The 25,863-nt window shown below is 46.7% G+C and overlaps 2 protein-coding genes across 7 annotated transcripts in view; one reads left to right on the top strand and one right to left on the bottom strand.

Annotated features, from left to right (window-relative positions):
* The window catches only part of Tmod (tropomodulin), a 42,808-nt gene extending 40,473 nt beyond the window's left edge, over positions 1–2,335 (top strand). For all 4 annotated transcript variants that reach the window (XR_011545735.1, XM_070656687.1, XM_070656688.1 and 1 more), the window contains one exon: positions 1,100–2,335. Coding sequence is in view for 1 of the 4 variants with exons in the window: in XM_070656688.1 (XP_070512789.1) it covers positions 1,100–1,161 (62 nt within the window). In the remaining 3 variants the exon portion in view is untranslated. The remainder of the gene's footprint in view (positions 1–1,099) is intronic.
* The window catches only part of Fas1 (fasciclin 1), a 220,711-nt gene continuing 197,103 nt past the window's right edge, over positions 2,256–25,863 (bottom strand). Inside the window, exons 8-14 of one of the 3 annotated variants that reach the window (XM_070656682.1) lie at positions 22,843–23,085; positions 22,427–22,456; positions 14,956–15,170; positions 12,832–12,994; positions 12,553–12,694; positions 12,122–12,163; positions 2,256–9,265 (exon numbers count right to left, since the gene is read on the bottom strand). In XM_070656682.1, coding sequence (XP_070512783.1) covers positions 9,075–9,265; positions 12,122–12,163; positions 12,553–12,694; positions 12,832–12,994; positions 14,956–15,170; positions 22,427–22,456; positions 22,843–23,085 — 1,026 coding nt within the window. In that variant the 3' untranslated portion in view covers positions 2,256–9,074. The remainder of the gene's footprint in view (positions 9,266–12,121; positions 12,164–12,552; positions 12,695–12,831; positions 12,995–14,955; positions 15,171–22,426; positions 22,457–22,842; positions 23,086–25,863) is intronic. The other 2 variants (XM_070656684.1, XM_070656683.1) reach the window with 2 other exon arrangements.

The raw sequence follows: 25,863 nt of genomic DNA, 5'->3' as shown, positions 1-25,863 counted from the left end.
TGCGCCCCGCAATCGCGCAGAAGATGTGACTGCGACGCGAGGAAAAGCTACAATTTTCGTCGCGGCTCCCGTGATTAACGCCGAGGTGACTCGGCCACGAGCTTCAACAGCGGCAACCGGGAGATCACCCGGTGTGATCACGTACGTCGAGACGCGACGTACTCTGGCTTCGTGCGAATTAACGCGGCCGACATGTATTATACATAAATTTCTGACGCGTAAAGCGTTTTGTCGTCGCGGTAGCGGCGCACTATGCGCGTTAATTACTTTTGCTTTACGACCGGGACGGCGGGGGCGCAGGAAAAGAGGAAAGTCCGGGACAAGCGGTGGCGTCGCGAAATGCTCCTGACTGAAAAATTATCGCGGTGCAGATTGCCCATGTCTTTTTTACGTTTACTTTACGAGAGCTTTAATAGTTCCGCCGCGACGTTTCGTAACGAAGCTTCCGCAACGTCCTGCAGGGAGATCCGCGTTACGTTCTGGGACATCCTGTGCAGGTCTCATCTACTTGTCAAATATCACGACACATTTTGTATCGTTAAAGATACTGAAGTCGAAAATTGAGCTCCGCTTTTCAAACACTGATATTACGAAAGAGAAAGGAATTATTATTTTATTTATTTATGAATTAATTAATTTTTCTTTTTTTTACTAAAGCGGCACTTGAAACGAGATCGAAGTCTAACCAATTAAAATCTCATAAAATTATCTCTTCACGGTACGTACACGATTGTTCGATCATCTCTCGACGACCCGCGCGTTCGAAGGATCCGCAAATCCGAAAAGCTCGGTCGATGACACCAATAGTTCGGCCGTGCTACCTTCGAGAGTCACTGGGCTGCGTTCAACGGAAGTCCTGGTCATTTACATTTGCTGCGATAGAACGTTGGAAAAAGAACGTCAGGTTTCGTTGAACTTCTTTTGAACGCAAGCCATCGATCCCGCACGGTTGCGAGGATATCAGACCGCGGAATCGTCGAGGTCTAAGTCTCGAAATTCTCCCAGGCCGATCCTCGGACGATCCTCACGTCAACCGTCAAGCCCCTAGAAACACACCCTCCCATCGTAATGGCTCCCTCGAGCATGTTTCTTTCGACAGATCGCCTGTGCCGCACGGGAAGAGCTTCCCGTAATTACACCATCGGCTGGGCCATGCACTGATGATGATCGCCATGACATTGTTGGCAACGACGACGACGACGATGAAGATGACGACGGCGCTGATAAGCGCGCGCGTGATTTTCTCGCTGCGTTCTCACACACGTACACGCGGTACATGAATATACGTCATTACACAACGCGTCGAAGCTTTGGATTCCTTTATACTCGTAAAACGCGAGCTTCTCTGGCTGCACTCTAATAAAGTCACATTAGCAAAGAGCCGAGACGATTCGGATATATAATATATTATAAATATATATATATTTAGATACGCGGAGAAAAAGTCGGAAGTTTCATATGACAAGTTACACGCGAATGTCTCTCGTGTCTAAATAAATATATATACACACACAAACACATATATATATATACATGAATTTATATAAAAATGTATTGCTGCATTACATACAAAGTTATAGTGCGCGAGAAATACTCCAATAATGCGTTATGATGTAATAAATTTAGCCGTCGAATGAACGTATTAATGTTACTTGATAATATATATATATAGAAAGAGAAATCATAGTTTTCATTTTTTTTTCTTTTTTTTTACGATTACTTCAGAACGATTGTGTGGATATTATTTTGCGCCGAGCTCCCATTGATCGACGGGCAATCTTTGCGTTGCTGTAAAATCGAAAAAATATATATAAAACTTACCTCTCACATGTCGGCATGTTCCCGTCGTTCACATTTACCGTCCGCTTCATCTTCCATCTCATCCAGATCATCGTGTGGCCTGGCCAGTAAACGTTTTCCGATTTGTGTCTTGTAAGGTATTCTTTATTCTTTGTAAAATCATACAGCGAAAGCGATCGGATCTATACAGTGTACCTAGTGAAGCGAGATACAGGTGAAAAGTGAACGTTCGCCGGACGAACAGACGGCAGGGTCTACTAATTTTGTTTTATTAATCTATTGACTGTCGAATCTTTATCCCCGAAGTGGAAAACAAAATTTAGAGCGCTCTTTTGTCACGCTGTAATTAATTGGAATTAAATGTTCGAACCTCATAGATATTGAATCGTTCGTTCGAACATCTTTCCGGAAGAATTTATTTCCTACTTCAACTTCAAGTCTGTAGCTTTGCTTTATTTTATTTTATTTTTTTCTCCCAGTCTTTTGGGTGTCAAGTTCTTTTTAATTTCTTTGGACTCTCATTCCTGGACAGAAAGGGCTGCCGTCGATTCGCCCGCAAACGCGAAGGTACATAACGCTCTCCTCGACTTTTCCCTTTGTAAATTTGATTGACCCGAATAGCGCGAGGTCTTTCCGTAATAAATCGTTTCGCTGGAAGCGCCGGTCTCGCCGTGGGGGGACAAGCGCGCGTGACTTAGAAACTTAATAACTAATTTCGAAATACAGACAATGCAAACATACGTGTACACCTAACGTTTCCTAATAAAAACTAGAAATCCTCTCCGTGATTAATTATCCAAAATATATGTTACCTAAAGTCACCGTCGGCACGGTGAACGACGGCGACGATGATGGGCAATCAAATGTCGCAACAATGACAATCCATGACTCGCGTGATGAAACAAATGCCTTTTATACAAATAGCTCTGTGGTACATAAAATTTGATTTCCCCTACTACAGTATAAGGTATGTATAATATACATATATTTATATCATATACTTTTGTAATAGCTAATAAATAATAATCCTTAATAGTTCGTCAATTAATTTTTCTGTGAAACCCGCCTATCCGGCGCTTAAAATACGAAATCGCTTACAATTTATCTTTATCTTTATATTTATATTTATTTTTATTTATTTATATATATATATATATACGCTCTTCGCATTCGGAATTTTAAAAACCACGATCTCTCCTGCGATCTCCCTCCTTCTCTTACGTCACTTTACATACTCTATACTCTTACATATTAATGATTTACCGTAATGGTATGTGGCGTGCTTAAGTTACTGGTTGCACTTACCGGTATCACCTGCCGCCAGCCGGGGCGGGAGATGAGGGGATGTCACGCTCCCCCCCGGCGGCCGTAACTTTAAAAAGCTTAAAAACCCCGTGCTTAGGCTAACGCGAACGTTAAACGTCGGCGGCGAGCCGCGCCGCGTTTCGCCAAGCCTGCTCTAAAAAGCGCGCCGCCGTCCTCGGCCACGCGCGTAAATGCAATCAGTAGCGTTTCCTCGCGGTCCACGGATTCTCAGGTCGGCGGGTCGCGGATCCTGAGGGAGCCTCGTGCCGCCGAGACAACTTGCGAGCCTCGCCACCCAGGAACCGCTCCCGAGAGCCTCGGATCCTAGGGATCCCAGAGTCGTCGAGTCCTCAAATAATCGGATACGAGTGCGAAGCATGTTCACAACATGCAGCCCGAAATGATCGTGCGACGACGAGGACAGAGGGACCGTCTGCCTTCGTGAGAAACTCCTAAAAATGCGCGCACGTATGCGTGTATCTGTGTATGCATGTGTGTGTGTTGAGTATGTATACAGGAAAACGCGTGAACGCGAAACGTCAGTACTGGACGTTCGTAATTGCCAGTTCTCGCGGAAATAGAACAGCGAAGGAGCGACAATAGGGCATTAAAAAAAAAAAAGAAAAAAAGACGATAGCAGAGACTGTGATCGATGCCGCGATTAACGTCACATTCGCTGGCGATGGCGTGCTAATGATTTTACGATTAACGCCTTCACTGGGACGTTCCTATAAGGCTGGAATGTATGCGAATACCGTGGAGATTTTGATCTTACGTAAATGCCGGACCCCGAATACCCGCAAATCCGCCGAAATTATTTCGTCTATCGCGCTTTCGGTTATCGCGCACACCCGAGATCTCAAAAGTCAGCTGGCTGACCCACCTCCGTCAGGTATTCAGATATCCAGCGAACGATACGTGCAATCGTCTGTCCACTTCTAACGAGGATCACGGCTCTGGTCCTATTCGTAATCCTATAATTAATAACTATTCGTAAGGTAATAAACTTAGCTGCATTTATTCACCGTAGCGTCACTCGCGAATTGAAAATCATAAATTCACTTTTTCTAATTTCTTAATAATCCTTTTCTCTTTCTCTCTTTATTTTTTAATTTTAATTTTTGCTTTTCTTTTCTTTTTTGTGGAATTAATCGACCACCGTCTGCAAAACTCGGATGAGAAGTAATTTAAATTCTACAACCAATCAGGAGACTTTCGATTCGGGTCGAATCTTTATACTCCAGTGATGCTTCGCGCTTTGAGAATATTTCTTTTTTTTTTTTTTCTGCAAAAGATATTAACCGAGATCTCGAAAAATACAAAGTTTTGCGATGCGTGACGAAACGCTGGCGTCCTCTCAAAGTGTTTCATACGTGAATGCGATGTTTTTCTATGAAAACGCAATTTGTTTGACTTGTCGCGGACGATGGTCGATTTTTCCGCTCGACAATTTACGGCCCTTTCGTAACGTTCGTAACAACATTGGCGGCGTGCGTGAATCTTTTTTTTTTTTTTTTCCCGTACGACGTGCTCTACGAGTGTAAAGATTTTTAAGTCTCGCATGGCAGTCCATTTGATCTCGTCTCCCGCGTACCGACTCGAACACCCCTTTCGACCTATGGCAGCCCCGAAACCAGCTCACTGTCGGCCGCGTGGCTGCCGAACAAGCTGAACATTAAGACACATCTACACGGAGAAATAGAGTTTCGCTATTTTATTTTTATTTTTTTATTTTTTTCATTTTTTTTTTTTATCTTTTTCTTGGTTCATCTAACGAGCAAACAGTGTTAATTAGAGTTTATGTATATTTTATATAGGTAATAATTGTAATAATAATAATAATTCGTAATATCAATTCATCCCAACAACAAGTTTAAGTTTATCCTCTGATAGTATTTTGTCCTCTTAGCTATTTCTCATTCCTTTCCTTTCCTATTACCACCCATCTCACGCTTCTCCTCTCGGCTCGTTCTTTGATCGATACTTTCTTCCTCATTAATATATATCTCTGTTAATTATATATATCTTTATTTATCTGTTTTATATATATATATATGTATAGACTGATATCAACACGAATAACATCGACGGTTTTTTTTTATTTTTTTATTTTTTCTTTTATTTCATCGTTAAATCAAGTTCTCGCGGAGAAGGTTGTGGCTGCTCCGATTACGCGCCCGCTAACTACAATCTCTTACTCTCTCTCTCTCTTTTTTTTTTTTTAATACGTGATTAACGGCAAACAAGTTACTGGACCGCGTTGCGAGCCTAAACGACGGATCCGATCAGTCAATTGTCTTTCATTAAGGTTTCGGCGTTTTATCAGTTGAGTGTAAACCATCTTGCGCCTCTCGCCGCATTACCCTCCGTATTACTCGTATTCAAGGAGGACACGAAATTTCGAGGCTTTATACTCTTCCCCTTCGAGCTTCGAACGTGCTCTGTGCTCCGAACCGCTGCGTTTTCCCCTTTTTTCACTGCGACTCGTTCGCGCTGCAAACGCGAGTGGTGCGGCACGATTTTATTTGCGAGAGAAATGCGAAATTGATTTTTTTTTTCTTCTTTTTTTTCTTTTTTTTTCCTTCGCGAAAACGGCTAATTGAAAAGCTCAGTTTATTCCTTAATATCCATTATTTCTTAATATTCAATTCCACGGTAGATAAGCTTGCGCGAGAATGCTCGCTAAGGGAACATTCGATTAATTGACGAATAAAGTTCTGCTTCTCTTTCCCGCGTCTCAGATCGTGTTCAGGAAGTGCAGGTATTTAAAGTTTTAATAATCTATAATCGCAATATACTTCAAAACGGTGTATAAGCTGTTATATAATTACTACGCGACCCTTCGCGTACACAAGACAGAGTGAATTGAATTAAATGGGGGAGGGGAAGCATCTTTTTGCTTGACCGCGCGAGCAGTTGGTTTTCATTAGTTAATGTTACTTTATTAGTTACTAAGAAGCTCGCGAAACAGTAAAGGACCGCCCCTGTCTAGTTCAACTTTCTCTACCTATGAGAGGAGAGTTATTAAACGCCCTACATGTGAGAAATATATCTGCACGTATCAAAGATCAATATATACGTCTATTAAAAGAGCGTTCGATAAAGCGCTCACTTACCCTTTCCACGTAGGAGCGAGTAGCTAGAGATTTTGACCGGCGGAAGAGTTAATCCTCGTCTCTTTCGGTCTCACGAGGCTTTCGTTCACGAGCCTATATTTCCGGGTTCCCTTTCAGCCGCGTCCTCCGAACTTTCTCACCGTTATTACTCGCGTACGGCTAAGATCTCGATGATAAGTTCTCTATTCGACGGGCAGGATGTGCGTGTACATGTGTGTCTGTAATGACGCGATGAGCGATGGATGGCGGAGAGAAAAAGGAAAAAAAAAATAAAAAAAAAAGAGTTCGTCGGGGTTGTGGTTTATCACGATGGGACGATAGCGCGTGCCCTGAACTGAGAGTGGATGGTCGCGGAGTGTCCTTACGTTCCCGCGAAAAAGAGGAAAGAAAAATAGGCGAATTAAAGGAGATTAATAGAAACTCCTCTCCGCGGATGAATTTCTCCGACGGGAATTAATTCAGCGACTTTCCCGCCAGTTTTCTCCTCGCAATTTAATTTTCTAACAAGTATTAAGATACGTATAGATGCTACGCGAACCCCTAACTCCCATCCCTCCCCCCCTTTTTCCCCCCTGTATATTATCTCCGTGTCTCGCTCCGTGAAATTCCTGTCTGTTTCTTCGGAAAAGTTACCGTGTCTCATTACACAGGAAAATTAAGGGGAAATACTGCTTTGTTACAAATTTACAAAACTAACAGAAGCAGAGTGCGCTAAAATTTCCTTTCAGCTCCATGGCGCGTCCACGATTCGAAGTACTTCATTTCTTCGCGCCGCTGGATTCGCGTAATAGCTCGACGCGTTAATTTCTTTTTTTTTTTTTCTTTTTTGTTCTTTTTTTTTTCCCCGTCAGAAATCGGCGGTTTCGAGATGAAGCGGATCTCTCGCTATTTTTCGTTGACCTTCTTTCGCTATCCGTCTGGGTAATAATTATCGTACAAAAACTCGTTGGCAAGCTCGTCGGCGAGCTCGTCGGCAAGCCCGCGTGCATGGCAGTATTCTCAGTAAGTAGACAGCGTAAATACGATATGATATATAGCGGGGTATCGTGCGAGGCTGTCCCTGAGCGGCCCACGACAGCCGTTAACCCTTTCGCGGCGACGACAGGCTCGAGAGCGTGTGTCTCAAAGGGAACAAACCGTGCCTAAATCTCCGGGTTAAACAGGAAGATGAGGAAGCTTAAACGTTTACCTCGTTCGGGCTCGGCGCCCGAAATACGCTCGCCGTATCGTCATACCGAGATGACGTGTTTTACGCGTCCGTCTGCATCGGCGTAATTCGTCCGATTTCGTCGTAAGGCTGTTACGATTCGATATGACAACGTTGATTAGTGGCAATGATTGTTGAATTGACCGAGGCGGCTTACCGAGTCGAAAAACCGCGGACTCGGAAAATCTCAGCTTTGGAGTCCGATAATCCGCGGGGTTTCCGTCCGAATAGCCGAATAATCGAAGGATTTCACGTATTTACGAATTTAAAGATCTACAAGCGTCCTAAGGCTTGACAGATCGAGCTGTCCTGCATTTCGAGGCAGTTCAAGGATCCAAAAAAAAAAAAAAAAATTGCACGAGTCGCGAAATCCGCGAGTATCGAAATTGAAAGACTCTTTTCTTTTTCTTTTTTTTTTAATCTTTCAAGTGTTTACTTACTTTCATCGTTTATTAATCGGTGATCGATGACTGTATTTCAGTTCTATTGCGGTTGGTAATTCAAAGGGCTGACCAGCGTTGCGCTTTATTACCGTCGTGTCGCTTTGGAGGGAAAGGATTATTGGGACTTCGCGATTAGCGTGTAGTAAAAAATCGTAGGGTTCCACGAGAAAGTGGAAGTGTTGTTCTAAGCGAAACGTCTCGGTGCGTTATTACGTTCTTATCAGTTCTACGGAACGACGCGTGAGATATGCAATTAAATCGCTCAGTCTCTGATCGGTCGATCACCTTTCAGTTGAATGGTAAAATTTCCACGACCGGCAAAAGGCGTGAAATCAAGTGCTTTAGTCAGTACGAGACAGGTGATAGCGCGAAGAACGATCTGCGGTTAAAGCGCGATTCTATTTGCATACTTGTGTCACTCGTCGTTTGCCGAAAGGCGATCGCGCGACTCCACGGGATGCAGTTTCGTCGTCGCCCTTGCACTCGAAGTAGGTTCCTCGAAATCTCTCCTTTGCGCCTCCACGTCCTCCACTCGACTCCCCCCCCCTCTCGATAAATTTATTTAGATTACTTGGTACGAGATTAACCATTTATTATTTGGTACGATTAACGCTCCTAACCCGTAAAATTGTCCCGCTATTTCCACAGACGATTACTCAATAAATAATAGGCTATCCTGGCGTTCTGAGGCCGTGCGGTCGCGAGTACTCGGTCGTCCTCTCGTCGTTTCCCTCGGTGAGAACTGCGTTGCCTTCGCTATTCATAACGTAAACCGATCGAACACACTTTTTCTTCCCGCTCCCGTTTCCCTCCCCATTTTCATTTTTCGCGATTGCGGATCAGCGATTCCGCTTGAACCACCGCGCGCGCGAACGAATTCCTCGATCCTCGGATGCCCGCGAATCCCCGACGTATTTACTTCAGATCTCTACGGATCTCCCTCGCGGATTCTCGGCCGTCACCGGATCTTCGGATTTGCACGATTATTTTCTCCCCTCGCCCTACCCCCGTGTTTAATAAATGTCCTTTCGGAGGGTGCGATCGAACGTGAGACGGTCGACCGTGCCTACCCGCCGTGCCTCCCCGCGTTGCGTCGTTCCCGTCGCCGCTCGCGCGAGGACGATCGGTGACGGTGCCCGAGGAGAATCCCTACAGACGCATCCGCTGCAGACGCGAGACGATGCGACGCGACGATGACGGTTTTTACAGATGCCACTTAGCTATCAGTATCATGATTAGGTGGGGCGCGAGGGTGGCCAGAGACGCGCCGCCCGTCACCCGAACGTCGCTATCCTTGAGAAACACGGCGTTAATCACGTGGATGATGCCGTTGGTGCACTCAACGTCCGGACGGATCACTCGGATCCTCTTGCCCTCCCACTCCAACTGGTAACCTGAAAAAGAGAAAAGCTCGTCAGTGATATTTTTGGGACATGGAACCGTGGCAGCGTAACCGCGTGATGCGTTAGTGAAGCGGCACTGAAATGCAGAATACAAAGCTCTCTCTTTCTTTTTTTCTCTCGGCGATCGCCAAGCCTCGAATAAAAAATTTGATGACGAGAGAAATTGTCCAGAGACCCTAAAATAAACACTGGTGAGATGATAGAAAAAAAAACTCGATGGATTAAAGTAATAAAATAAAAAAGAAAAAAAGAAAATTAATAATCGGCAAATTATATACAGCGACGATATTTAATAAAAGTTATTAAAAAAAGAGACCGCGAACAAAGCTTCCGCCTCGCGTGTCGTCGCCGCTACATTTCGGCGAGCGCGGAAGCGATACTTTCGCTGCCTTTTCACGTCGATTTCCGGGTCTTCGCATCGCTTAACAAAGTGTCCCGCCGAACTCAATCTTTTTCTCGCCCGCGGTCCGCCGTCGCAGGATTGTAAAACAGGTCGGCTAGAGCGACAATCGCGAGCCGGGGAACGCCTCGGAAATTTGCTCGTAGGCGAGAGCGAATAACCGGGCGGGCACGTAGCAATTAGCGCCGAGGGTAATCAAGGAATTTGCATTTAAATGGCGGTCGAAAGGTGCATAATAAATCGCCCTGTGGGTTCCGGGCGCATAATGGTGCGCGCGTTCGTTTCCGGCTTCCGCGTTCGAGGGGCGACATATTTTTCGCGAGAGCAACGAACCACCGTGTCTCATTTTCGATAACGCGCAAAAATCCCAGCGCTCGGCCAGATATCCATCATACTTCGCCGCCAGAATGCGAGAACGTGAAAGGAACCGTTTGCCGCGCTGAAATTCGCTTGGAAACTTCTTGAACGTCGCGCGGCTTTACGCGCCGAGTGTCGAAAGAGCGACTCGTACCGAAACGAAGTTCTATCCGCGTACCTTTTTTTTTTTTCTTTTCTTTTTACATAGCGTGGCAATTACACGTCGAAATAACCAAACTAATTTGCCAATTGTTACGCGTTACCTCTATTGTCCGAATAGAATTTTCAATTTAAACCAACCGGCGTGGTACTGCAAATCACTTTTACACAGTTAAAATCGTCTCGGTTACTTAATGGATTCATTAATATCTGCGGATGTCATTCTGTTTCTCCCGTAGGTGAATTTGTTGAAACAACACACGACTAAATAGAAAGTAATTAGCATTGACCCCCGATATATATTATATAAACAAATTACTGTCGCTCTAATGTTAACGCGATGGCGGGTATCTGGTCAAACGGCTTAATGTAACGCCACTGGACATTAAGCTTACAATTAGTATTTCTGGTTTTAATTGACCGCGCGTCATTTATCTACTTTATCAGTCAGCCGGCGTTCCTCGGATCGCGCACGATACGTCGGACGTCGCTCGCGTGATCCCGCGCTACTCCGTGCTCCTTATTCTCACCTCCACGTGTCGCGGGGATATGTTTGCGCACGCGGGGGGTTGTCTCTGCGCGCTGGGGCACGATAAATAGTAACCGCGAAACCGGAGGCGGCGCGAGGGAGCCCCCCTCGCCACGACAAAGGTAATGATATCCTATTGCCGCTGTTGTCGCAATTAATTTACGTGCAACAATGAGCGTTCTGCTCGTCGTAATTAATTCCGCCGTTCACAATGAGTATTGTTGCCCTCGACGCAATTAATACGCTTTTGTTTCTCGCGCACCGCGCGCGCTTCGCTCTCTCCGCGCTGTCGCTCTTCTCCCCCTTTCCCTGACACTTTTTTTTTTTTTTTTTTTTTTATCTTCCCTCTTTATCCCTTTTTTTTCCCTCCTTCCCCCCTGCTTTGATTCAGTGACTTTCGACCCCTGCGCTAAGCTGCCCCGGGATCCCACCTAGGAATGTAATGAAAATTGCTGCGTCTCGCAAGATTGAGAGTCCAGGTCCTAATTGATTGTGAACATCGGAACGATCTTGATTTACCCGTGCCGCTCGTCGTCTCTCGTATTACTTAAGAGCGGGCTCAATCTCGCGGTGCCGCTAAGACAGACTCTCAAACACCACGGAAGCAACGGAGGGGAGAAACAAACAAAACATCCGGGATGGTAACAGGATTGCGCGGTTCGAGAACGCCCCGCGACGTACAGATGCAATGTATAATTTAACTGCGACGAACGATATTTCAAATAATACAAACTAATTAAACGAAGCATCGACGGCTTGTCGCTAATCTCTCGTGCGAGCGAGGTATATGCAGTCTCGGCGCGCCAGGCGAAGTTCGTCTTTCATTCCCGATAAGATTTCACCGCGATTTCCTTCCGCGCTCGATCCCTCGTATGCGAAAAGCGTAAGCGTCAGCGTAAGCGCACAAGCTACGGCGTACAATCGTACAGAAAACAATCGGAATCGTCGCACGAAGGTGGCACCCGGAAGGATCTGAATGCACCGGAACGTAGTTTCAATAGATCATCGGGGATTCACGGCTTTTGGGACGCGCCCCTTCGCGCGAATGACCCGCGGAGTGTATCCGCACGAAACTCGTACAAAATTATCCCTAGCTTAGAGATCAGAGATTCGAGATCGCTAATCTTCCGGAGTATTGGCGTCCCAAAGCCGACGAATCCCGGCGCACGGAAAAACGAACTTCGCCCGGGGGCGCGAATAGTTACGCGCGAGTTTCATCCGCCCGCGCGCACATCGACGTATTTCGGCACGGCATGTACGCGCGAGTGCGTAACGCGGTGCGTAATGAAGGGTGCACTCTTTCGGATACTCGCAATCAGTAACTGTGCTGCTCGTACAAAGTGAAAGCGCTCGTGTCGTGTCGCGCGTCGGCGACGCTTAAACAACACTTAAGCTCACTCACCGGATGCCTCTGGACGGATTGCGTTTTCGTCGTACCTCTCAGCTACATGTAATCAGACAGCACCAGGTTTGAGAGTGTCGATGACAGGCGCCCCGCCGCGCTCTGACGGCCCCGCGTCCCGCTCGCGAGAACGTTCGCGAGCGCGTCGCGGGACGAACGCCGATGGCACGGCCGAGTAAGTTCGCTCTCGGTAACGAAAAAGCTCGAGCGAGGAAACGCGTCGGCGAGGAAAATTTGTCCCTGCGTTTTCTCCAAAGTAGCCGCCGAATTTTCGCGCGTCTAGATTGCGGCCGCGTGAACGCGCGCAATTTCCGACGCTGTCTTGCACGCCGGTGCGAAACTTCCGCGAGAGATCCCGGACACCCCGAGGTGACGTTAAGATATATTCCGCGCGGTGGTAAATGACAGCGAAATGAAACTTATCTACTCACTTTCGCCGTACTCCTTGACGCGAAGCTTCAGAACGTCCCTCGCCGCTGGGAGATAGATCGTGTCGTTGTTCATCTCTTTCAGCTTCGCCATCGTGTACGCTTGGTCCGCTATCACGAGGTGTCGTTCCAGTATCTGCTTCGTCTGCGGGCATAAAGAGGTGCGATTTCGAAGCCCAATGGTTTAACGAGAAAATTAAGAGACGCGTGGCTTTAAGTAACGATAATAATCTCGGATCCGAATGCCCGAGGCTACCTCGCGTATCTAACAGGTTTACTCACGTGATAACTGTACTCGGGCATGAAGAGCTTCTTGGTGGTTGACGGATAGTTATTCGCCGCGTCTTTCCAGGCGTAGTCAAGCGGAGCGAAGTACGTGAATCGCTTCGTCGTGTCGTTGAGTTGATCGTTGAATCCGCGTCGCTGGCCGAGCAAGTAGGTCGAGCTGAAAAGGACAGTGAGAAATATCGGCGATCAGTTTCGGCGATAAACGCCGACAGTTTTGCAAGGAATCTTAAAAACGTGCGGCGAACGGGGTATAAATAACGCCTGACAATGCCTCGTCCGAGCTGCCTGAATCGTTTTAATTGAATCGGGGCGAAGAGGAAGAGGCGGGTCGCGTTAAGCACCGACGAGGAAAATTTTTCAACGGGCCAGGATTGCAAGAGTAGATCGTGGTAACACAACGCGATGTTTACTCTAGTCTTTCTCTCGCCTACCCTCGGGAGACTCTCACCTTCGCGCTATCTCTTACGGGATTTAATCCGCCCTCTACTACGAGGGTTGATCTCTCCTCTCTTTATAAAGCCGCCGTGACCGTTTTCGCCGTATCTCCCGAGTCTCTTTACTTGCGAACTCTTCCACGCCTCCTCCCCCTTCCCCCCTTCATTCCACCGTCCGCGGGTTATCAATTATAATTTTAAATCAGAAGATAATCCACAGCTTTCTTCGCGCGGAAAGCCGCCGACGATATGACGGGGCACGATTGTTGGCCGGTTTATTGGGATCAGCGTACATAAACAATCTTCCGCGAGAATACCGTGGTCCGTTGTTGCATTTCAGACCCCACGGGCCGTGAAAATCTTAATGGACGGGATCCCCGACCAGCGGAGATCCTCGCTCCCACGGATCTGTCAAGTTAGCTGCGGTTCGTGATGAATTCTTACGATCGTCCGTTTGCGAATGCTCCGTCGGCGTACATTTTTTTAAAATTTCGTGAAGTTTACTCTCGGTATCGATCCCCGCCTTCCCCCCCTGCCGATTCCCGATACCTTCATCCCCCGGATTAATCGTTTCCGGAAGATCCCACGACTCTCAGGGGTTTTTCCTAATCTTTTCGGATTTTAAGAACGACGCTTGGAGCTAAACGCGAGCGAGAGAGCAGCCGAGAGCGCGGAGACCAGTATGTTCCAACCGGGTAATCCAACCGAGTGAGTTTATTTGCTTTTTCCACGGCGCTACGAGTGCCGACCGTTAAATTGGACAAGGAGGCAATATCGGCGCGCGGCGGAGGGAAGGGCGCGGCCCGGCTACGAATTTAATAGGTACAACGTGGTGCCCTGCGGAACTATGCAATTCCGAGCGTAAGACACACTCCACGGTTATAGTTTTTTATCCCCGGCCGACGGTATCGGCGGGGGCTCGCGGTAATTGGAATGGGGATTTGTTGCGTTATTTTAATTAAATTCGAACGAGAGCGGGAGGTAAAGAGGGGAGACCGAATCGTGCGGAAGAAAGGTTCGCGTCGGGCTCGCGCGCGGATAAGATTCTCTTTCAGGACTGGATAAGGCGTGGCGGTGATGGTGCGTCTTGCGAAGATCGTATCTACACGTGGGTGGAAGCTCGCACGTGTTCGCGTGACCGCGCCCACGTGCACCTAAGGACGACAGAAAGAGAAAGAGAGAGAGAGACCTTTCTTCCTGCAATTACCGAGATAGAGATGCTTTTCTTCACAGAAATAAATCGTCCGGGTATATCATTTCGTCGCGCGAATAGAAAATCACGGTGTCCCTGCACTTTATGCCTACGGCAGGAGAGAATGCAAAATGGAGCGGAAACTCCGGGCGGCGCCGTGGCGATTTACATAATTCCTGTTCACATTGCTCTCTGTGAAGCGTACGTAAAATTAAAGATTTAAACACAACGAAAACGCGAGCTCTCGTAAAATTAAACGGAATCGCAAGTTTACTCTCCATCGTGATACGCGTAATGGATGCCTCTTACACGCTTGTCCGCCTTTTATTTTCTATTTTTTTTTCCCCTCTTTTCTTCTATTTTTTTTTTTATTACTTTTTTTTTCTTTAATGCAACGACGCTCGCGATCTTTCATAAAACCGGAGAGTCGATGATCCGAGTCGCTTTGCATAAAAATGAATAAAGATGAAGGGCGGGGAAAGGGGGACTTACTTGAGCATCGGATCGGTCCTGAGTTTGTCGAGGACGGTGGTGTAGGGCACCCCGAGAAGCCTGTCGATTATATGGATAATCCCGTTGGTGGCGGCGATGTTGGGGGTGATGATGGTAGCGTTCACGCCGCCACCCTCCACGGTGACAGTCTGGTTCTCCCTCGGCCCCTGCACCACGTTGAAGTAGAGCTTCTTCTTATCAGCTGCGGTTGGCACCTGCAAGAATTCGATCGGGGCTTCGTGAGCAAAAATGTTTCACGGATTGCGTCGCACACGTTGCACACCAAAGAACGAGAGAGGGAATAAAAAAAAAAAGGAAAATGAGTGAAGTAAAACATGTAACTTCTGGCGCGTAAAGAAGATGCAGAGAAAATAGATGCCGGGCGCTGCACAGCGAACGGATCGATTCGCCGAGGACATGATTCTTGCCGCTCGAATCTAGCCGCTTCATTTAATCTAGATTTTAATTCGCGATCTTGATTATTAAAAAAATATAAAAAAAAGATGTTTCACGTAAAGGACGAAAAGCGAGAACGTGAGATCCGAGCGTGGAGATCCGTTCGACAGAATCGAGTCCGCAGCGCCTTCGAAGAATTGCCACACCAAGTCGATTTCGTGCACGGGAGCTATAACACAGTGTGCGGACTTGGATTCGCATACAGTCGGATAGGAAGCGGGAATTAAAAGTTATGCGCGTTTCTATTTTTCACCCACACAAAAACATACGAACATATAAAGTTTAATGTAAAGCTAAGCAATTAGAAAACGTAAGTTTTGCATAGAGTTACGTACACGCGATAACGGATACAACAGAGTCACGATAATAAATATCGACAAAGGAACGGAAACTCGACGAGGAAAGCCTGAGCAGATTAGCGAATCATGCTTTAAATGGTTATTTATTCTTCGCGTTTATCGCGCGGCCGCGCTATTTCTTTTTTATTATCCTCGACGGAGCGTTTTTTCCATAATCAGAGGATAGAGATCGGCTCTCGTCGAAGCTGTGCGTTTATGTCACGTTAAAAATAACACGGCCCGTGCTTTGTAAAGGCAAGCCCGTCTATTGTATCGCAATTACGACGTCAAAGAGGCGCCATCGGCGTGACAATCTCCGGGTGAAAATCGCGGGGCCACGGAACGTCCCGGAGCACTTCCGCGATCCGCTTTCTCGGCCGGATGCGAAATTTGATCTCGAAAAGGCGGGATTCCGCGGTGGCGACGGCGCGGCGAAACGAATCCGTTCGATCCGCGAGATTATCCGGACGACGCGGCCGTACGTCGTGCTTCAACCGGCGGCGCGAGTCTTTAACTTGCAAATATCGTCCGGATTGCAAATCGACACCCTCTCGCTCCGACCTGCCCGTCTCCCTCTTTCACCCACGCTCCCGTCTTTTTCTCTTCCCGCCTCGCTCCGCCGTCGTTGACGCCAAAATGGAAAAGCTCGGTACGGAGGGCGCCAAGAGGCAACGATCCCTTTTCCGGCTGATCCTAGCTCTCATGAATTTCCCGGCGTGCACTCAGAGCTACTTCCGGTTACTTTCCTGACGTTCATCCGCGCCCGAGACCTCGCCGTTTCGAGGGGGCCGAGATACTGTGTACGAGACGTTTCAAAAGAAGCGATCGCGAGCACGTTTTTTAAAAATTGCAACGCGAGCACGGAGATTCTAATGCACCGAGTACGAAAATAAGCAGTCTCGCGGAACGTTACCAAATCCGGCAGGTCTTCGAAGAGCAAGTTGAATCCTTAGATCACCGTCGCTGCATTTCAGATTGGAAACGGTCGTTAAAATATGTTTGGATCCGCGCGAGAATAGATTTCAACCGAAATATATCATCCCCGGACGCAATGTTATCGCGTACGATAATCTATACTTTTCAATTTTTAAACGCTGCCTGTTATGTTTCTGTTCGCAAAAATGTAGAGCATGCGATTAAAATTTAATTCCCAAATTTGATCGGTTTTCTTACGACGGAAACATCTCGCAAATAAATAAATAAAATATCTCGCGCGACCGACTTAGCATTTTAAGCCGCTTTCCGCTTTAAGATGAAATGCTTTTAATTTTATCGCGGTGTAAAAAGAAGGGAGCTTTTAAAGGACTCGCGCGACCGTACTTGATAAGCGCTCGCCACTTCTGATACGCCTACGCAATTAATTTCTTATCCGCGGCAGTTCGGTCTTTCGACGCTCGGTCGCTATCAATTAGCCGCGCGTAAAAGCGCGGCTTTTATTTGCGCGAGACGCGACGTCGAATAAATTAATTACGAATGTGTAGGTCATAGCAGAATAAATCGTGCCGGCCGAAGCGGGAGAAAGAAAAGCGGCCGCGACACTGGGGAGACTGGAGCTGATTTATCCGCCTTTCTCCGAACTCGTTTTTCTTTTTTCTTTTTTTTTATTTCCTTTTTTTTCACCCGCTCGAAATTTATATGCATATTTTATGAATATCGGGGAATCAAAGTCATCTTCGCGAGTCAGATTTATCCAGGAACATAAAACAAGGGATCCGATTTAACCGGATTACTCGCGCGATTAAAATATTCAACTACGAATATTCAAGAATCTCCAGAAAGCTGGGTATTCTTAAATTATGAGGAAATAATATTTAATAAAATCTTATAATATTTTAAGCGACGTTTCCAAAATAAATTAACTCTCATCGTCTACTTAAGCCCGACAGTTTGGGACGAAGTGACAGATCTCACAGCGACCGGCGGTGGGAAGGAGCGACGACAAGAGAGACAACGTTTGACCTGATAAACTTTAAATAACGCAGAGTTAAATTATGGACGTGTGAAACGAGAATGGGACGGCGCGGGCGACGGGAAAGCGCGGCGAGATCGCGAATAAAATTGAATTTTACGTCGCGGTTCAATCCGACACGTTTTGCGGAGCCTTCTCTGCCGGGAGTGCTTTATCATTTCATCAGCGGGCGAGCGTACTCTTCCGAGGCGCGGTGGCACCGGGTATAAAAGCGGTGTAAAACATATCTCGACGATAAATTAGTGTGCGTGCGGTGCTTAATGCAAATAGGACCGGATAAAAAAAAAAGAAAAAAAGAAAGAAAGATAGCATTGAAGGAAATACGCGTACGACTGATGCGACGCGCGAATAGCATCGTGCGTGCGTGCGTGCGTGCGTGCGTGCGCGAGTTGACCGCAGGGCATAATCCATTCTTCTTTTTTTTTTTTTTTTCGCAGCGCTTGCCTGCTTATCGTACTCCCTCGGACGGTGATTATTAATTATTTTCCCTTTCGGTTCTGACACGACCGGCTTAATACAAGTCGATCTTGTCGCGAGCGGAGAGCGCCGTATACATTTTTCGCTCCCCCGAGCCGAGCGGCGACCGAGTTCGAACGGCGCGTTTCCACGTCGCGTTGAATTCAGGCTCAGCGGAGGCGAAGGGAAGGTTTTGAAACGTCCTAATCAACGGGCGGTCACGCGGCGGCGGCCATGCGAAAATGTCATGCCGCTCCGGTGCCGCCACGTTGTTTCCGATTAAGGGCGATTTACCCTTTGTTTACCATGATTAATATATACAGCGTTGCGCAGTGCATGAGGCTCGGCAGAGTTAATATTGGTACGCACGTCCGTGCAGTGCGTGCGCCGCGGTAAATAACAACGATATTGCCGATCGATGCGTCGTATAACTACCAGCAATTAGCAAATCGGCATTAGCGCACCTGTATATCGCGCTCGCGCCGGCCGCTTTTACGATAATCCATTCGCAAATTAATTAATAACGCCGCCGCGATCCTCCGCCGACCGCTTTCCCTTGTCGCGCGCGGTCGGCACTGCAATCGTATTAAATCGCATCGTTTCGCCGTTTCTCATTTTCCCGCGGATTCAATGATGAGATTTAGAAACCCGACCGCGCCCGGCCGCGCAGTGATTTTTCCCACCGTACCGCAACGGCGACGGTACGCGTAGAAGAGTGAATACGCAACCGCGTCGCGTTTTACGACCGTCATACATCCTCCGCGCGATGCAACCCACCATCGAATGTTTATTTATACCGATCGAACGTTAATTTATTAACGAGCGGATGGAGTAATTAAAGCCAACATCCAGTATTGGCGTTGCTGAATGATTGAAGCGGCTCGATGGATATTGAAGTGTAATTAGCTGTATCGGAGATTTCGCGTAATTGCGCCTGCGGCACGGGGGAGTACGGGCAGTACGGCGCGATCGAGATATCGGCGAACTGGAACGCGTTAGATTTGTAGTCGCCACTAGTTGTAATTATTAATTTTACCATGTACCAGCATTCTCTCTCTCTATCTCTCTCTCTTACTCTCTTTTTCTCTGACTATTGTCGAGCTCGTAAGTCACCGCTGCTTTCCCATGAAGCCGATCCAACTCTAAAATTAATGCGAAAGCGTTACCGCGCTGAAAACTCTCGTTTCGCGCGGCTATTCATCGGCGAACCCAATGAAGAGAGAAAAGGAGAGAAAGGGAGAGAAATAAAGATTTCGATATCCGCGAACACGAAGTCGCGATCGATGGTGCCGCGCTACTTGGGGAAAGAAATTTCCGCGACGTTCTCTCTATAACTTAAACGCGAAAAAGGGCCTTGTTCCACTTTATTCTGTCCACTTGTCGGAGGTTCGTCAAATATTCCGGGGGAGGGGAGGAGGGGGGGGGGGGGTTTCTCGCGTCGCGACCGCTTTTCCAACAAAAACCCGCCTCCGCGGGGCATCTTCCGCGAGCTTTCGTTCCGTCGATTCGTGCTCCGTGAATCGCGGCCTCATTAATATTCATTGTTATTTGAAGCTCGGCAACAGCGAAACGAATTGGATTGCCCTCGTCGGGCGCGAACCAGCCGGGAAACGCCGGCGAAAAGGCAGCATTTTCTCCGGGCCGTCCGTCGCGAAGTTCGTGCATCGAAATCGAATTCCCCGCGACCATCCGGACGCGGAAGTTCCCGGAAACTTAACCGTGAAAAGGCGCGGACGAACGGGAGTTTTGAAAATAATACGGAAACGCGAGCTGACGACCAGGATACCCTGGACAGCGAAGACGTGTACCGACAACGAGAAAGGCGGAGGGCAGCGAGAAGGAAAACGCGGAAAAGCGCGGGACGTAACGCTGCTTTACATTTCTTTCGCTCCACGAGTTTTCCCGCAGGATATTAGACCGCCGTCTTGTTTCCAGCCGCTCGCAGAACCGCGCTTCGCGAAGTAATACGCGGTTATTACGATTTCCTACTTACGACAACGGCAAAAGTATAGCGAGTAATTCGGAGAATCTTGAAGAAATAACGTTCCGCGGACGAAGAAATTCATTACGTAATCGGCGTACCTTATTGAAGTAGCCAAGCCTACGATCTAATTATTATTATAGAATTAATCTCAACGACAGAGATATATCCGTCGATTTAATTCAAAAACGATTTTCCGCCGGGAACAATTGTGAACGGATATCGGGAGCCGCTTTAATTAGAAATGGCCTTGCTCTTTTATGGTATTATTACACGTGAATATTAGCGACGTGGATTACTGCTTTTAAATCCGATCCCCGCGTTCGTTCGAAAGCTGTAAAGCGATATTACGCGCGAGTTTTCATCGCGATACCACCATCGGCGTATTTTCCGGCCGAGCATTCGCGTGATGCGATTCGCCCGCGATTCTCCCCGTGCTTTCATTTCGCGCGCGCTCCTTTTTTTTTTTTTATTTTTTTTTACAAGCCCGCGAGGCGCAATCGGCCGGGTATGATTTTTCACCGCGGATTTGCGAGGTGCGTCGCACTGGCGGCACCCTATAAATTCGACAGTGCGTACAGATAACGGGCAAATCTGCAAACAATGTCGCAAAGCCAATAAACTCGTCCGGGCGCCATACGAGGGGCGTTTTCAGGAAGGAATTTATCGGTTTCGCGCGAGAATTATTTCGATTGTCCGTCGGCTTTTCTCGCGAAAGGCGTACCGCGTGCTTCCTCTCGGGTTTCGCGCCGTTACGCGCGGATATATCCCGCGCGCGAGCGTCGACAATGCCGTTAATACGCCAACGATAAGATTATTATAACCGTGCGTGTCGGTAAAGATCTACGCAGCGTATGAGCGATTACACGTCCCGTTGTTGATTTTCCCGGCGCATCGCGATTACCGGTATTTGCCGGTTCTATCCCGTGTAATTGAGTTTTCGCGTGCGTTAACGAGACCCTTTCGGTCCGCGCGGAAAACCCTACGCGCCACGTATGATTGATAACGCGGATAACGTTCTACGTGCCATTTTATTTAGAGAACGTCGATGCGAAAAGAACGATGATAAGCCGCTCGAAAGATAATGAAGCAACTACAAAATCAATTAAAAGTAAAAAAAAAAAGACACACACAGGCACACACATGCATTTAATCGCGTCGCGATTATCTCGGATATAAGCAGCGCGCTTGGAGCAAATGGAGTTCACGGATCGCTTATTCCGTTTCCGGTGAAGACGTTCTAAATTTCGTAAAAATAAACGAGGCCAGATGCGAGGAAAGAAAGGAAAAAAAAACTAAATTGTCGGAGGGACGAAGAGGGAAAACACGAAAGCCGGTGGAAAATTGCCGCGAGCTTTTTGTTATTCCAACGAAAAGTTCTGCCATGCTGATTGGATGATAATGAGCCTCGAAAAGTGCGAAAACGAACCGGCAGCGTGCCGGTCGACTTCGGGCGAAAGTTTTAGAAGCGGAACAGCCCCGGCGCGCGCTGTTATGACGTCAGCCGCGTCTCTCCGACCGAACTTTTTTATCTTCCAATCCACTTAATCCGAGGAAGCCGAGTTTCCTTATCGCGCACGGCCAGGTGAGCCTTCGCTTACGCTCGTTTTTCCGCCCGCGCCGCTGTCGCCTGAGGAGGCGGGTAACTCGGGGCACCGCGCAAAAATTTGCAATTATCGTTACATCCCATTGTCGGCGAAACGCCAGAAATCCATTCCGCGGACCGTCGAACCTCCCCCACGATTTCATTCTACTCGTGCGTTTCTAGTTATACGGGGTGCCGGAAAGTCAGTTTCTCATCGGAACGTTTTCCAAACTGTCCACGGATTCATGCGGTTTCGCTTTTTCGCGACGCACTGAAGATTTACAGGATCAAGGAAATTGTGAAGAAAAAAAAAATTTACTCCTCGACGAGCGACGATCCGTCGAATCTAGCCTGTTAAATTGCAGCGTGACTTCCCGGCCACCTCGTATACCGTGTATCGCGGCAAGAATAGAAATCTCTTTGGCGTTCGATTACTAAAGCTATTGGCGGGCCGAGATTTATTGACGCTATCGATTGCCGAATGCCGTGGCGCGGCGCGTTAGCGTTGAAAATGTTAGCTCGCATTCGTTTCGCCCTCGTAATACGTTCAACATCGAGAAACGCATGAAAGCGGACAGTGCGAATAAATGCAGATAAAGAGTTTGCGAACAGTTTACGCAGAAAAAAAAAACAAAAAAACAAAAAAGAGAGGGAACACACTGAAAGCTGTATGAATCTGTAATTACCCCGACGTGCGGCTTCCCGCCGAATGATTTCTTTGAAAAAAAAAATAAAAAGACTGGGTTAATCAAATGCGGTAATATACGTGAGTGAATATTGATGGTCGAGCTTCTGTTCTGATAATGAGAGTTCGCGGAAAATTCTTAAAATAAAATAACGTACATCTACGTTAAAAAAAAAAAACTGTAAGCAAGATTGCGACGTTAGATGAATTTTATATTATATCCTAATTGTGTAATTATATTAATTAAATATATATTTGAAAGGTTTAAAACATACATGTATACGCAAAATTAATATGTCACGTGCGACATTTTATTTAAAATGTAAGTCCTTTGAAAGTAGAAGCCCGATATATTTTTAATCAGTTAATTACAATTTTATGTTAATTGAAAAATAAATAAATATGAGAAAGACTTACCTGGCTGACGCTCTTGTCTTTGATCTTTTCGAGGGTCAAGCGTTCCTTCACGTAGTGGAGCTTGAGGATTTCCTTCATGCGGTTCTTGTCTTGCAGCATCTGCTTGACGCCCGGCTCGTTCAGTGCCTCGTTGCTGGGCGCGAAGAGGGTAACATCAGTCAGGTGATTGATGGAGGCCATAATCTCGTCCCCGAAATCGCGAATCGTCTCGTAAAACTTGTACACTGGCCCATCCTCCTTTTCCTACACGGAGAGAAGATACTTCTGTCGATCGGTTACGCATTACTCGCCGCGCCTCGATTTTACGAGGAGCCATGTCGAGAAAAAAAAAATAAAAATAAAAATAAAAAACCCACGAGACGCAAATAAGAGAAGCAAGATTTAAAAAAAAAAGAAAAAAAAAGAAGGAAAGAGAGAGAATGGAGAAACTTAAAGACAACATCGAAATCATTTATGAAACAAGTCAATGGCGTTCAATTTCGGTGAGATTTACGGTCCGTTACGTGTTAATCTAAGCGGAAGCGACACCCTCCCTCAGATTGAGGCGTAACGGAATTTTACGTAAACCGCACAGATACTCCAGACGCCATTTACTCACCAGAGAGAAACATTGGTAAGCCAGAAAAATCAAAAAGAGTTGGAGCGAATTCGGGAAGAAAAGTTGGAGGGAATGGTAGAATCGGGTCGACGCGGAGTTCACGGAGTTCTTCCGACTTTTCGTCGCTTTCGAAATACTTCCTGTCGCATCCGCGAGTCTCGTTCTACGTTTAATCGGCCATTATTCTCGGCAAATCGCACTCGAAACCAGAAGATTTCTGTTCAAACGAAAGCTTATAGAAACTGATTACCGGCTCCGATGAGGAACGAACGGACCTGAAAGCCGCATAATCTTGAAAAATAAAATCCTTTGTTGAGCGGAGATGATTGCGCCGGAAGGGCGTTAAAGAGATCCCCAAGAGATCGCTTAAAATGAAAAATACTTGAAATTCAGTGAGTTGGTTGCGGGACAGAAACGGTCGCAATTAGATCGACGTAACGAACTTGAAACTCCGTGGAACTCGCGCCGGGAAGACAAGACGGAATGAACTACTTACGAGGGAAGAGACGAGGTATAAGGGAAAAGAAAGCGTGACTGAAACGTGACCGTTAGTGGTACACGAAGGCGGCAACATTACGTGACATACATAATTTACGTATTTCATCCGAATTGCTCGGGGTTGTCGATCGCGCAGGATTCCACGACGCGGCATTTCCTACAGTAAATTTTAATAACCCTGATAACTCTTCGAATAGAAACGAAATTAATTAAAGGCGAAATGTTAATTAGTCCCGAATGAAAATTTATCTACCTATTCTGATTTTTCAGCCAGTGATTAGATCGCGGAGACTATCTAGCTGGTATCTAGTCATTGCTGTATAGAATTAAACAAAAAAAATCTGTCCACTACCCGTCCAGCGCGAATCATGTAACAAAACAATTATTTCTGATTATTAACGAGTTAGAAATGCTAAATATCTAAACGTTTTTCGCCGCGTGCTAGTTCACTGCGCGGACGGACTTAGCAGACGCACGCTCGACCACATCGTGTCCGCCGGCCGCCGCGAGCACGTGCGCGTGTTTACAACGGCCAGCGGTCATTGCACTGCACTCCACGTGGCGCGGGACGCGGACGGCGGACTCGACTGGCCCGACGGACCGACAGTCGAGCGCGCGTTGACATAAGTCAATAAGCGCAGTAGACGCGTGTAGTATTAGTACGGGGCAAAAATGTTTGGCTATCCAGCTCTCTAGCTCGTTATTAACCAGCAATAATTGTCTGGTATCTAGACGTTTTGAGTGCCTCAATTTCCACTCGAGGTACCGTGCCGTTTTCCAATAATATCACCGATAAGAAATCGAAAATATCGCAAACGCGAATAGCGATATACCAATACCGCGTTAATATCGAAATGCTTTCGTTTTTTCTTTTTTTTTCTTTTTTCAGAAATGTCAAAGTGTCATATTCTAAAAGGGATATTATCGTAAACTATTAATTTGCCTCTCCTTTATTGCACTGTACGATAAGACGAATCTAAGGTAATTTAAAAAAAAAATGTCTTAAGGGAAAGTAGAGGTAAGTCGCAAATGGCTCGGAACTTGGCAAGTTCTCGTTTTACTGCATATGCTGTTGTTTTGATAAATCTCGGCTGGAGGTTGTACATTTTCTGATAGAATATGTGACTTACACGAGACATTTTGGGAGAAATGAAAAATTCAGACGTGTAACTCAACGAAGAATGGCGAGGAGATAGATTTTTCCCCTTAAAGATCTCGGCGAGAGAAATGCGAAAGGTCTTACGGGTATTTCTCGTGAAAGGCGCGCTTTACGAGATATCGTAAAGAAACTGCTGGATGTTAAAAATCTCGCAAAGTCGAGGAGAGTAACACACGAGAGTTAAAACGGACACCGCTGTATCCTCGTACAACTCCTGGTCGGATCGCGTTACAATGCGCGTTCGAAAAGAGGAAAATAAAAAAAAAAAGAAAAAAAAAGAAAAAAAAAGGGGGAAGAACCGGGAAGGTAATTAACGAGGCGGTAGTTAGCTATTCACGAGCCCGCAGCTTCGATGTGGTTCCGGGTGTCCATAGACGAGCTTAATGAGAGAGAATGACCGGAAAAGAGAAGCGAAAGGGGAGGACTTTCGGCGTGAGATGAATAGCAGAGGGGGGAATCGAGGAAACAATGGAGAGAATACAGGAAATCCGATCATCGTGCCGGAAAATCACTTTCGGGCGTTCCTGATTTACGCGTACGACGTGTGAGGGAGAATATAAATCCCCGCGAAATTTTCTCTCGACTCGGGGACGGGCGCGCGCGTAACTGTTAATATAAAGGGAAGCAAGAATATTCATTATAATACCGAAATCAAGAAGCAAAGTCGGAGGGAAATGTTTGAAATTGTATATTTACCTCGAGAGAAGTTCTCGACTTCGATCGTTACGATCCCTCTCGGCACGTACGCGAGTGCAAAATTACAATG

The sequence above is a fragment of the Cardiocondyla obscurior genome, linkage group LG05, assembly GCF_019399895.1.
Source record: "Cardiocondyla obscurior isolate alpha-2009 linkage group LG05, Cobs3.1, whole genome shotgun sequence".
NCBI lineage: Eukaryota > Metazoa > Arthropoda > Insecta > Hymenoptera > Formicidae > Cardiocondyla > Cardiocondyla obscurior.
The sequence above is the reverse complement of the archived record's forward strand: the minus strand, read 5'-3'. Positions and strand labels throughout refer to the sequence as shown.